This window comes from Lepisosteus platostomus, chromosome 3 (genome assembly GCF_059453375.1).
Source record: "Lepisosteus platostomus isolate fLepPlt1 chromosome 3, fLepPlt1.hap1, whole genome shotgun sequence".
Classification (NCBI taxonomy): Eukaryota; Metazoa; Chordata; class Actinopteri; order Semionotiformes; family Lepisosteidae; genus Lepisosteus; species Lepisosteus platostomus.
In genome coordinates, this window is record NC_142613.1 from 68,803,811 (window position 1) to 68,817,441 (window position 13,631).

General features: G+C 46.4%; 1 protein-coding gene across 5 annotated transcripts in view; it reads right to left on the reverse strand.

Moving 5' to 3' along the window:
* Positions 1 to 5,714: 5,714 nt before the first annotated feature.
* The window catches only part of arid1b (AT-rich interaction domain 1B), a 238,150-nt gene continuing 230,233 nt past the window's right edge, over positions 5,715 to 13,631 (reverse strand). For all 5 annotated transcript variants that reach the window (XM_088626617.1, XM_088626616.1, XM_088626619.1 and 2 more), the window contains 2 exons: positions 12,358 to 12,488; positions 5,715 to 9,161 (listed from right to left, as the gene is read on the reverse strand). In XM_088626617.1, coding sequence (XP_088482743.1) covers positions 7,398 to 9,161; positions 12,358 to 12,488 — 1,895 coding nt within the window. In that variant the 3' untranslated portion in view covers positions 5,715 to 7,397. The remainder of the gene's footprint in view (positions 9,162 to 12,357; positions 12,489 to 13,631) is intronic.

Consider the following 13,631-nt stretch of genomic DNA (forward strand, 5'->3'; position numbering starts at 1 on the left):
CGATTGTTTGGGAAAAACATATGTTAACGGGCTAAGGATCTGCGCCTGTGGCTGGAAGGTTGCCAGTTCAAATCCCACAGGTGGCAGTGGAATCCTACTCCATTGGGCCCCTGAGCAAGGCCCTTAACCCCAACTGCTCCAGGGGCGCTGTACAATGGCTGACCCTGCGCTCTGACCCCAAGCTTCTCTCCACGCCTGTGTGTCTGTGTCTCAAGGAGAGCAAGCTGGGGTCTGCGAAAAGACAAATTCCTAATGCAAGAAATTGTATATGGCCATTAAAGTGATCTGACTGAGTGGAACATTTCCAGAATTTAGCCCCGCTGGTTGCACGGCACACCATCTTGTGTCTTAGAAAGCACTAAAGATATTTGCAAGAGTCACAAGAACACTTAGAAATAAAAGGACACCATTTGGCCCATCTGGTCATTTGGCAGGTGTTAGTCTGTTGGGTTGTCATTGTGAGTTTGACTACTTGAGTCAGGTCCCGTCGTCGTTTTCTCTGTCGAATGCTAGAAATGCTCAGTTCCTTCAGCCTGTCGACGCGGGACATCTCCACTGCCCTCTGCAGTGACCTCGTACTGCATTAAACAGCATTCCTACTTGCCTAGAAAACAGCAGTTTCCTCATATAATCATACCTTTGGACTGATATAGTAGTACAGATTAGTAGTATGGGACACACGGGCTGTGAAGTATTAATGTCAATTTTTCATTCATGTTAGTCCTTGGTGTGTGTGTCCTCCTGCTCGACAGACCGTTTCATGTTTTATTCCAGTGTTCGACGGAACTCAAAAGGCGGGGGGGGGGATTAGGAGGGAGTGACAGATTTGGGGTCCTTGCGAATTGACAGCGAACATCACAAACCCCGATGTTTTTTTTTCAAATGTTTTTTTAAGCAGAAGTGCGGGAGGAGGTCAGGCCCTCATCTTGCCCGCTTCCACGGTCTTACGTACGAATATCGCGCTCCACGCCGACCTGCTTGCGTGTTTCATTGTCGTCTCACTCCCTCCACCCTGCCTTCACGCCTGCAGCTGCTCCCTGGCTCACCTCTTGTTAGGGGAGGGGGGGGGTTGGGGTTTCGACAGCCCCGTCCCTACGGCTGGGTTGTTACGGTGTGCTAATACTATATCGTCTGATTATGCAGCACGAAGAAACTTACAAAGCATTCTGTGCAAACAGTACAAGAAACTATGACCTGGCATTACAGACATCCACCCAAACATATTCATTTCACTCCTACGGGGATCCGCACAGCTACACCAGGATCCTATAAATGTATTCACTCTGTTGTTGTCCTCAGCCAAGCGCAGTACCCCTATATAAAGCTTGCTCTTGGGGTCACTGCTGTTCTACGTTTGACAGAACCCCTGATGTATTTGTAACGGTACGTGAACCGAATCAATCTCGTTGCGCCCTCCACCACACGATCTCAAAGGCGTAGTGAGGTCTGCGCTTCTCCTCTCCCACCTCATCCCTGACAGCTCAGCAAGCAGGCCTGACAGCTACAGTGAGTCATCCTCGTGAAACGAAATGTCTCGACACCCCCAGCGCAGCCCGTGGGAGTGTGCCGGGGTGGAATATGTGCTGCGTGTAGGATGCTATCTCTGACTGCTTTTCCCTACATCACACTTTGAGTTATCACACAACTTGTCACCATATTGTTTGCACTGCGGCGGTTCACTTTACAAGTGATGGCCTTTTAATTCCTTTATCGTTCTTGATGCTTAAAAGTGTCGTTTCAAGGATGACCAACAGAAAAAAAAAAAAGCCGATTTTAATTCCTTCGGAGGATAGTAGTTTGTATTTTGGGGGTTTAATTTCAGTCTCCCACTCTGGAGCTGGATGCGCGCTCAATGGGATTTAAATCAGGAGATTGACTTGGCCAGTTGACCGCTTGCATTCCCCTGGTGAACTCTGGTATTTTCTTGCAGACAAGGCGGACAAGATGTTTCTGTGCGCTTCTGAAGTGATTCTGCTGCTACAATCATGAGTTACATCATCGATAAAGACGCGTGAGCCAGTTCTAGAGGCGGCCATGCCCGTCTGAGCCACGACACTGCCTCCGCCACGCTACACGGATGAGGCGGTGCTCTAGATCATCTGCAGTTTGTTCCTTTCTCCACACTTTCACCTCGCCATCACTGGGGCAGAAATGTAGATTTGTCTCATCTGTCCATGACAGCTCTACTGGCTCATCTCTGTGCTTTTGAGTAAATTGTAAACTGGTATTTCTATTTTTGTTGGCGAGAGAGGTTTGCATGAGACAGTGTGACCTTCATAACTCAAGTCCAAGTCTTCTGTGAACCGTAGATTGTGATACCTTCACCCTCGCACTGGGGAGGTGGTTGTTCTGTTTTTCTTTAAAGCTGCGATTAATTTTATCATCAACTGCAGTTGTATTCCTTGGCCAGCCTGGTCATTGCCAACTGTGAAGTACACCAGCGGGTCCTTTCTTTTTCAGGATATTCCGAATTGTTGATTGTTATGCCTAGTTTCAATGCTATGGTTCTGACTGAATTCTTCTTTTCCTTCAGCATCCAAAATGTTTGCTTCCCTTCCGCGGACAGTTTTCTAGTCTCCATGTTGGCTTTGGCCTCCTGACTCCTGATTTCAAAGGGACCAGCGAAGGCTAAATCCAACACTACACACTCGCAGCTCTGTCCTGTTGCACAGTCAATGCAACGGGAAACACCTGACCAATAAGAAACTCCTGGCAGCCAACTGTCCTGCCACCCTCACCTGAAACCGGGGGGATTGAACACAAAAAGTGCCATTATTCTTAAATGGCACAACATATAAATACCCAGAAATAATATAAAAAGAGACATTCTGTAGTTTTGCCCCATATTCATATTCATCTTTTCATCTCCAATCTGAATTGTTGGCACATACAGCGAAAATAACCATTTTGAGTTCATTGGCCCTGTATTTCTGGAGGGTACTGTACGTGAAAAATGGCTCCGCTGCTCAGCTCATCACCACGCCTGGCCTCCTCAGCAGTGATAGACAGCACCTTTGTGGCCAAACGGGGATATTCCCGCGATTCGATTTCTTCTACACGTTATTTCAGGCCAGCGTGCACGACAGACCACTATCACAACCTGTGATCTACAAATTGTAATTGGACAGGTACAGAAAAAGAATGTTTCAGCTCTGGGGCCTTGAATTCTGTAATTCATCTGGACATACTACCCATACTAGCAAGTGTGGATAAAGTTTGGAGAGCTGTTTTTCAGCTCTCTATTAAGATAAGATCACTTTATCGGCCCTATACAATTTCTTGTATTAGGAATTTGTCTGCACAGGCGCAGATCCTTAGCCACTGCACTGCCCACATATTACAGCATGTGTCCATGTTCACCAATATGCCAATGCTGTCAACACAGCAGAGGCACTGGATATCAAGGAATTAATGGCTTTTTTTTCCAGATTTAGATGATGCTAAAAGGTTGCTTTCTGCCAAAACTGTGAAATGCAAATGTTAATTGTGTATCACATCCAAAGATTCATCAAAAGAATAGGAACTGTTTTACATGTTCTATTGTTTTGTTTTTTTTAAAAAGGCATTACACTTTTGCATTGTAACAAAAGGAAAGCGCTTCACTCATTGACCTGTGACCATGAATCATTTCATGAACCTTTTGGTGTTCACACTTCACTCCCTGTCTCACAGGAGCGAGGTGAGAAAAAGGGATTTTATTATAGTTCAGAAACGAATGCAGAATCTTCCCTTTATTCTCTGAAACGGAAATCCCTTGCAGAAGACATGCTCAGGCCCTAAGACAGGAATTCACAGAATCTGTAACCTGGTACCTGGTTAAAAAGCAAGTCTCACAGATGTACAGCTTGTATTGTTACCAAGAGGAGCCACACCACTAGACTTTCACAGTAGATCTCTGGTCATCAGTCCTGCTGTCAGTCAAAATGTCAGTAAGCTTTATTCATTTACCTATGTCATGTTGTACATACCTATGAACACACACACAACCGAAGAAGGCTCCACAGCCAAATGGTTGTGTGTTTCTTCTCTTTTCAGCAGGGAATAAACCCTTTACTTGTTCCTTTGCAGTCTTCGCATGCTGACGCAGCTCCCTACCCGAACTACTATAACTATGTATGTACCTTTACATTAAAATGGTCAGTGCACCTGCTTTAAGAAAAGCTTTCTGCATGTTATTGGTAACTTGGTGAGGCCATTATGCTGGTCCCCATGACTGATAGAGGAATAGAGGAATAGAACAGGAATACATCATCAACCATCCTTCTTATTGTAACAACATTGTGCTGTGAGAGTCCTTGTTCGAATCAGACTCAAAGGCACATTCTGTCCAGGTGGGCTAAGCTCTGCAAGAGCCCTGGACTTGCGACTTATTATTTAATTAGCTTTTTTATCTTGTCCATTTTCTTACCTCTTTATCCAGTACAGGGGCAGGAGGGAGCCAGCAATGGGCACAAGGACAAAATACTCCCAGACTGGACACCAGTTCATCACAGGACACACACAGACAAGCTCACACTTACCCCTGACGATGAAACTATTCATCAATAACTGGCTCAATTTACTCAGAAGCCAGTTAACCTGCCAGTATATCCTTGGACTGTGGGAGGTTGCCCACACAAACATGGGGAGGACATACAAGCTCCATACAGACAGCACCCCAGGAACTGTACCCAGGGTCCCAGTGCCGCAAGGCAGCAATAGTAACCACTGCACCAACAAGCCATCCGGTTTCCATTGTAGTGATTCGGTAATTCAGATGCCATTTACTGTGGAATTAAGCTAAAAAGGTCTCTTCTATGTTAGCGATGCCTTGATTAGAACGGGGAAATTGGCTCCCAGTTACTTGCGAGCACGTTAAGAGATGGACATTATGTCCTGGTCAGGATCTGCGTCTCTTTAACCGGAGGCAGCTTTTCCCTTTGCCTTGTATAAACTGGTTTACTGGTAAGCTTTTAGGGGCTGAATGCTGGAGTTTCTTTGGTTTGTAGAAGGCAGAATACCTGTAAATACCTGTTAACAGTAGTGAAACCTTACGTATCGGTCCTTTATGTTTTGTTAATAAATATTGTCCTGTCCAAGCTGAGCGCCTGGTCATTACTCTATCATCAAACAGCATTGGAAAACACAGTGACACAGGTGCCAAGGGGCATTCAGGGGTGGAAAACCACTGTCAGGAACCAATTCTTATGTGATTGTTATCCACCAACCCCCCCTTAACCCACTTCAACATATTGTGGAGCGCCACACAAAGACAGCCCTCTGCCTGTGTGATTGCAGCAGCTCGTCTTGCCTTAGTGGGCAGTATGGCGTGTCTGTTGCGAATGTGGACACTGGCTGTCTGTTGGTTGCTGAAGAGGTTTTGTATTAGGGTGTCAATGTGTACAAGTCCAATTCCATTTTCTCTGTTACACTACATGTGCCGTTATGTTTGGGTGACATTTCTACATCGGAGTAATGGATTGGAATAGAATTCATCCTGGACAGCTCCCGGCAGCTAAGGAACGATAATTCCCTACGTGAACACGTGGCCGACCTCCTGTCCCGCATCTCGTCCGCGTAACCCGCGTTCATTTGTGACGATTTTCTTACCACTGAGGAAATGTCTACAGAACGTCTTCTCATCGTTTGCAGCTGGGAGAGTTGGTTTATTCTGCTCTGGAAACGATTAAGAATAACACGAGTGCATAAAAAAAAAACTTTCTTGTGGAGAAAAGTTAAAAACTTGTACTTCCTGTTCTTTATTATTTGTTTCTCACTTTGGTCTTCAGAACTTCAGATTCTGATATCATATACAATAACATAGCAGAAACTTACAGGTGCTGTGAAATAGTCGTTTACAGTAAATATACACATTTCCTTAGTGGTAATAACTGGCGATATGCACTGTCTAAATATTCTTTGAGTGATGACAAAGTCCTTACATATTTACCTGCAAACAAAATGCCCCCTGAACTGGCTCTCTCCAATACAGTCCTCTTTTCTGTGACCACTACCGAGAAAGCATTCAAGAACACTCATCACAGTGCTTAACAAGATTTAATGTACATTTATTCTTAACATGTGGAACATATAGTATAAAGATTTTATACTGAATAAATGATATTTGTTGAGCCAGAGGAAAAAGGAGGAATTTACATCAAATCTGTTCTGCTTTTGTTGTCTGAACTACATTATCAGAAATACAAATATGCTGATTTGTTTCACTGAAAAAAAATCTTTGAAGTCTGTTCTTATTCTTTCCTTTATAACCATTTGTTGTAACCACCAAGACCTAATCACTTCCACATCTGCTTAAAGGAAGCAATTATTGTGATCAGCTGTTCTCCTTAGAACAGAGCAACTTTTTACATACAGGAACTTTTACCCTCAGTAGAAGATATGACCCGAATAACAAAATATTTATAATAATAACATTAATAATAATTATAATAATTAAAAACTACCATCACTTTGTAGTTACCACATCTTTGAGAAAGAAAATAACGTACTAACCAAAAATACAAAGAAAAAAATATGAGGGTATGTTCAATGTACAACTTCTATATACATGTCAGCCCACAGGCAATATAGAAAATAAAATAAACATAATACAAGTATTAAAGAAGCTGTTGTTTTGTGGAAGGTTTAGGTTTATCAAGGTGTTGCTATGACAGTGCTAAAGTGGAAGGAAATCAGATTTTACCTCACCGTTTAAACGAGTTTTTTTTGCTGATTAGCTAATGCAACACTGTCCCCCGGTGGTCAAACTCATGTATTGCATGATATAAAAAAATATTCCCATCTCTTAGTCTCTCTCCCCCAGCCTCCAAGCCTATTTCAAACCACATTCTATTGCACGATTCATTCAGAGATGGACACATTTCATCATCCTCAGTAAAATCAGTGACTGTTTTCATCGAGTGGCACGAGAACGTCGTTGTACGACGTTTTCCAGAATTTAAATAAGTCCATGAATCCACTTCCCAAAAACCCAAAGAAAAGAGAGAAATCGGTATGAACAGAGTCAGAAAAACTCTTGAGCCGTTAAAAAGAGCAAGGGAAGAAAGAAACACCTTCTCCCAAAAAAATGAGACATCAGCTTTGGTTAACACAAAACAAAATAAAAAATATTTAAAACACGTGAAACGGCAAGTATTAAATATTTGTATTAAAATTATTTTTTCTTTTTCTCCAAATTCCAAAAGGAAATAATGAATAGGGCAAGAGAGCGGGGGGGCGGGTGCGGGGGGGGAGGAGGGAGAGAAAAAAAACCAAGAACAAAAAAAAGACTTTTTTTCTTTTTTTTTTCCTTATTTAAATAAAAATAGAAAACCGCCGCTCATTCTGCAAACCCCAGCCCCCCCTCCCCACCTCCCCCCCCTCGTCTCGCGTCTACGTCGGCCCCGCCCCGCCTCCTGTCATAACTGGCCAATGTGAAAGAGTACTTCGCAGATGACAGCAGCCACCGCCGAGTTCAGCACGGAGGAGATGGAGATGTCGAGCAGCCGGCCCTCGAAGAGCACGAACTCCGAGCGGTTCTCCTCCACCCGGGCCATGGCCAGCAGGGCCTTGGCCGCCCGGCACATCATGTTGACGCTGGGGGGCTCCATGGGCGGGGGGGCCAGGTGGTGGAGGCCGTGCTGGCTCTGCTGGTACTGGGCCACGGTCACCCCGTCCTCCAGGAAGCCGATCAGGTTGCCGACGCTCCCCTTCTGGACCGCGATGGCCCGCGCCGCCAGGGTGTCGCCCTGCGCCAGGTTGGACAGGACGGCCACCGCCATCTCCCGGTACACCTGGACCTTGCGCTCGCCCACGTACCTCAGCAGCGTGGCGTAGAGCTTCTCCTGCCGGCTGAAGGGCGGCGTGGCCAGCAGGAGGTCCACGTTGCCGTCCTGGATGCTCAGCTTGCACAGGGTCTCCAGCACCAGTCTCTGGGGGGTGAGGCCGGAGCTCGGCCCCGCCAGGGGGAAGGGGTCCTGGGCCTCCGCCGACGGGCACACCATCCAGTGCAGGAGGCCGTCCAGGATGGGCAGGCAGATGCTCTCCGGGTAGACGGACAGGTCCAGCTGGCCGGCGATGTTGGCCAGCGTGACGAGGGTGTTCTCCCGGAGGGCGGACAGGCAGTCCCACCACCACTCGTCCTTGCTGCAGGCCAGGCCCCGGTCCTGCTCCTCCTCTTTCTCGTAGGTCTGGGGCGCCCTCTTCCTCTCGGGGTGCTCGTGCCGCAGCAGGACCAGCTTGCCCAGGATGAGCACGAGCCCCGGGTGCCGGGACATCTCGGCGTCGTTGCCCGGCACGAAGGAGAGGCTGCGCACGATGTTGGACACGCACACGCAGCGCCTGGTCAGCGAGTCCTGCCAGCTGGCTACAGTGGACAGGGGAGCCTCGTCCAGAGTCCTGGGCTCGTCCTCCAGGAGTCTGATGTTACAGTGGCTCTTGGCGTGGTGGATCCTGAAGGGGAAGGTGCCGGCGCGCGCCGGGAACGGATCGTCTTCCGGGAGGGCCCCGGCCCGGGTGCAGAGCACGTCGTCGATGGTGGCCATGATGCGCTTCTCCGGCTCTTCCGGCGCGCCGCCCTCCTCCGTTTCGGCCCGCCCCCGCGTCCTGGGCTCGGGGCGCGAGCTCTGCGGGCAGCCGGGGCGCCCCCTCTGCGCGGACAGCTCCATCTTGCTCTCGAAGTGGGTCTGGATGTGCTCGGTGGAGTCCCCGCCGCCGACCCGCCAGTGCAGCAGGCCGCTGTGGAACTCCTGGGCCTGGCCCAGCTGGTCGGAGCGGTCCACCACGAAGTCGTCCTCCCTCTTCACCACCTTCACCGGCAGCCTGTCGAACCTGCTGGCCTGCTTCGGCTTCTCCTCCTCTTCCCCCTCGGGGGCACCCCGGCCCTCCTGGGGCCCCGCGCTCGCCTCCTTCTCCGCCACCTCGGGCCGCGGCGCCTCCGGCGGCTCGGGCCCCTCCTCCTCCTCCTCCTCCTCCTCCTCGCACCGCGCCTCCTCCTGGTCCCCCTCCGCCTGCGCCCCCTCGTCCTCCGACTCGCTGGAGGGGAGGTCCTCCTTTTTGCTGGGCGGCGGCTCGAGGAGAGTCTTTTGGCCGACAGAGCCGACTTCGTACTCCTTTAAGATGCCGAAGATTTCGATCAAGCACCTCCGGAAGTATTCCACTATGAGTTCTAGGAAACCAGGCAACTGAAAGGAGAAAAGGTCTTTTCATTCATCTTTTCACACAACATGACAAATTAAGGTGAGCAAGACAACCGACTCATATTCAGACTTTTAATAAGGTATACAGGAACCCACCAACCTAAATGTAAAACAAGAATGTCATAAATCATCATCTTAAAACAACAACAAAAAAAACATTTATGAACAGTACTGCCCATGGTACAAATCAAAAACGTGGAAGACCAAACTTTAACAAAAATAACAGTTGGGCAATCTAATTTTTGTAGTAAATACACTGGAAAGACTTTTTTTTAAATGAAAGACGCCAGTCTATAAGACCTACTGACAGCTGTTCAATGCCTAAAGTAATTCAAGTTTACATTGAGAACTAGCAGTCTTCTCAGAAGGTGGAATGCACTTTGGATTTTCATTTCTGTCATGTTTTAAAAATTACTAACCAGATCAGATGTGGGATAATTCATCTTATCACAAATGCAAACACATAATTCTCACGAGGCAAGCAGTAAGCAAATTTCACAGCTCTACCGGGAGCCCGATCAGAGTGGGCTGACGATACGTGAAATTTGCACAAGCAGCCCAATCTTTCCTCATAATCAGGCTGTATGTATATTTATATATTTATTTTCGAGGGAGAAAAGATTTCGTTTCAACACACTGTGTCGGCAATGGAATTTCTTACTTCCAACAAATTCATTCAGTTACTTTGAAGTCCCTAATATACTGTATCTGTCTTGGTTTTGCATCGTTGGTGTCAGCGGTGAAAATAAAAGCCCTGCAGTTTGGCAGGGCTGAACCAGATAGGTACTACTGCGCCTCCTGAGGTATATTTGAGCACCCTGGACTTTCAGGCACTTTCACTGAGGCAGTAGAGACCACCTCCCATCAACAGGAAGCACAGGGGCTTCTGGGTTATGTCTCATCGGTGCTTTACTGTAACTTGCCGGTTATCAAACTGGGGTGAGCACACCCTCCCCCAATGAGGTGTGGTGGACGGGGAGGAGTGGGTTTTGAAAAAAAATGCACGTAGGGAGAAGAAGGGTTTTGGGGATTGAATGGATCATCCCATGCACAAAAACCTCCAACATTCTCTTTCAGATCGCCACTGAAACCTTCCAAGCTTTTAAACACGCACCCACTCCTTCTTGGCGAAACTTACTACTTTGTTCGTAACAACAGCCTTAAGACTCTCCTTAAGAATAACGTGTGGTCTGTTATTCTTTCTGAAAGGGTCCTAACACTTCATTTTATGGTTGACTCTCATCTCCCAAAACCATTTCTTCAGTACGAAGTATATATAACCGTTTCTTTGATATGAACCAAAACTGGACACGTAAACTGCTGTATGTCTGCAAATATCTCTCATTTCTCCCTGAATAGAAGTGAAGAACCCAGTGGTCTCTCCCTCACGTTGTGCTGCGGCTGAAGCATTTGTAAAGACACCTCCTGCACTTGATCATCAGGGTGTTACGGATATTTCAGCAGCTGCAGCCACGCAAACACAGCTTTGTCCTGGTTTTCCTCCTCTGCAGCACCTAATCGATCAGACTGGCTCAATCGTGAACAAATTCCTATTTTCAGACAGCGAGAATCGGTGCAACTGCTTGATTTCTTCTTTCAAAACCAAATACTTGAGAACCAGTGGCGTTCAGTGAGAAAACAACACTGCTCAGATAGGTGATGCATTTCCTGGCATATTCATTTCCTTGGCTGCAGCTGCAGCAAAGCTTCGATTTTGCTCTCGGTTCAGAAGTGACCCAAAAGTGAGATGTGACGAGCTTACCAGCAAAATTCAGCCCACACGGGGCTCTGCTGAGATTGACCTCCAATGTCTACAAACCTATTTGGCAAATTACTGGCTGTTTGCATTGTGACAATCCATACATCTAAGCACAATGAGTGTGCTATAAACAGCGCTCAATTGAGGTAATTAGTTCTCACCTTTTCTTTCCACATCCATTAAATCAAACTCTCACAGGTGCATGGTTGTTACCATGTGCTTCACGCTGTCACCTTAAAGTTCGGTTAAGACACTCCTTTAAAGCGCCAATCTTTTGTTCCTCAACCTCCCGCTGTTCTAGTCTGGGGGAGTGTTCAGCTTCAGGCAACCGAGACTCACAACATGGGGGAGAATCATAAGAACTTCATTTTTAGCGTAACGTGAAGATTTGCCATTGGATATCAATTTGACCAATGTAAGGTACTGTGTTGGTTGCCATTGGATATTTGGCAGGGGGGCACACTGGGACTGCGAGTGTCCGTTGGTGAAGCAGCACGTTGCCCTGGTAACGGGGGAGGCAGACGGACAGGCAGTACCCAGAATTCCCTGAGGAAACATTTGGTCCTGGATCTTCTGTTTTGTTTCGGGATTAGCCCTCCTTGTGCTAGAAGAAGGCTTAATAACTTCACGCCCCTATTTTCCATTATAAACTCATCCTCCCCAGAGTCTGGGCCCGAGCTCTGGATTGATACATTCAATTTACTGTGAAAGCAGGAAGCACATGGGATTTAAGATTCCAGATTCACTCAGATAAGAACAATTTTTTTTTTCTGCTTTTATTTCTCCTGCTACGACTACGGACTGGAAGAGACTGCATCTGAACTCTTTTAAATCATTACAGATCACCAAAAACGTCACTAAAGGAAAGGAAGGAAAGGAAAACAATGTTTTTGTAACACGATTATTTTTTCTGTATTTACACTCTGTATGGTTCACTGTTAAGACTAATATTTTATGTGGCTTACCTTGCGTATCGTTTTTCTGCTGTAAAGCAACTTTGGACAAAAAATTTGACTGTTAAAACGTCGGACACACAATTTCATGTAGTTAATCGTTAATGGTGTCAGTACCTTGGGTTAGGGGGATTTGTACTTTAAAAGGAGGGTGCAGAAAGAAAGGTTTGAGAAAACCTGCTGTAATTAAATCGAAAGACTGAAATCAGTTCAATCAAATAACTGCACATTGATGGTGGTGGAGGGGAGTCCCCATTACCTGTAAAGCGCTTTGAGTGGGGTGTCCAGAAAAGCGCTATATAAGTGTAAGCAATTATTATAATTATTATTATAAATAAACCGACAGCCTTTTCTCCTCAAGTCTTTGAACTCAGGAATTAAAGCAAAAAGCTGAACCCCAGCAGATGGTTCACAGATAAGGGCTTATTACTGTTATACAGCAAGGGGTCTCTGCCCTTGCCGCTCGTACCTGTGAGAGGTTAAAAGAGGCGACTGTGCAGTCGTCGTACAAGAGGATGTTGATGGTGTCCAGAGCCCAGGTGCTCTCAGCCAGGAGGCCAGACTTCAGAGACATCATGACCCTCCAAGCCTCTGGAGTCCCTGACAGGGAGGAGAGGAACAAGGCAGATGGGCGTCAGTCCACGCTCGGAGTTGTTTTTCTCTGCGGCTGCATTTTCGATGTGAACTGATTCTGTTTGTGTATTAAACCACAGTACCAGCAGCTGCTTGAACGTTAAAACCTCAACCGTACATGTCCGAGACTCAGGAGCGTGCAGAACCTAAACCTATAGTGGTCAGTGCCAGATTTCCCATGAGGCACTGCAGGCAAAGAGCCTAGGGCCTACGAAGGAGGGAAACACTAGTGCCTAACGAAAAACGAGCTAAAAAAACACGCTTGCGATCAACTCTAGGGGCTCCAAATCACTCATCATACTCTCTCTAGTGGCTGTTCTAGAAACGAGAAGTATGGAAGTGATGTTCGCTCGACTCGCTCCATCAGTCAAGTGGTTTAGCATGAGAATAGTTTACAGTGCATCATGTCAATCGACGCCATTCAATTGGCGTTTACCCCTCTTTTTTCATGTTTTGGAGTGAAAGTGCCCGGGGCCTACGGACACCAAAATCCAATCCTGGAAGTGGCTGTCCTTCTTGAGTCGCTGTGGAGTAGCAAGCAGAACTAGCTCTGTGTATTCAACACAACAAGACCTCTGGATCAGCAACTGATGCACGATTACCAGTGAAGGAAAAGAAGTGCCTGTTTAACAGTTAATAGCTAAAGAATCGTAGGATCTCATCCAGTTTCCTGAAAGAAGTCAGGATACGGGCTTCAAGATCATTGTGTCATATCCTATTCTGTACCCCCACAGCCTTTTGGGTGAAGATGACCACCTGTGCTCTTCGATGCTCTTCCACATAGATTCCTATCGAGAGCTCAGGTTTGTCAGGACCAGAAATATAAATATACATATCCAGAAGTCTTCTTTTTCCAGGACTACAGGACCAAGTTTTAAAAATAATGAAATTTATCAGACAACAAAGTTGCACAGAATATTTGGGAATACCACAAGTCATCAAAAACAGACAATTTTTAGCTTTCGGTAATACCTAATTCCTGGTACAGAGCTGATAATAAATGCATTTTATATATTGGATTATTGTTGTATCACTTGCTTCCTAAACATGGACATTTGGAGACATTAGATAAATATAAGTATTTGTGAACTGTTCTGGACTTCAAGTTAA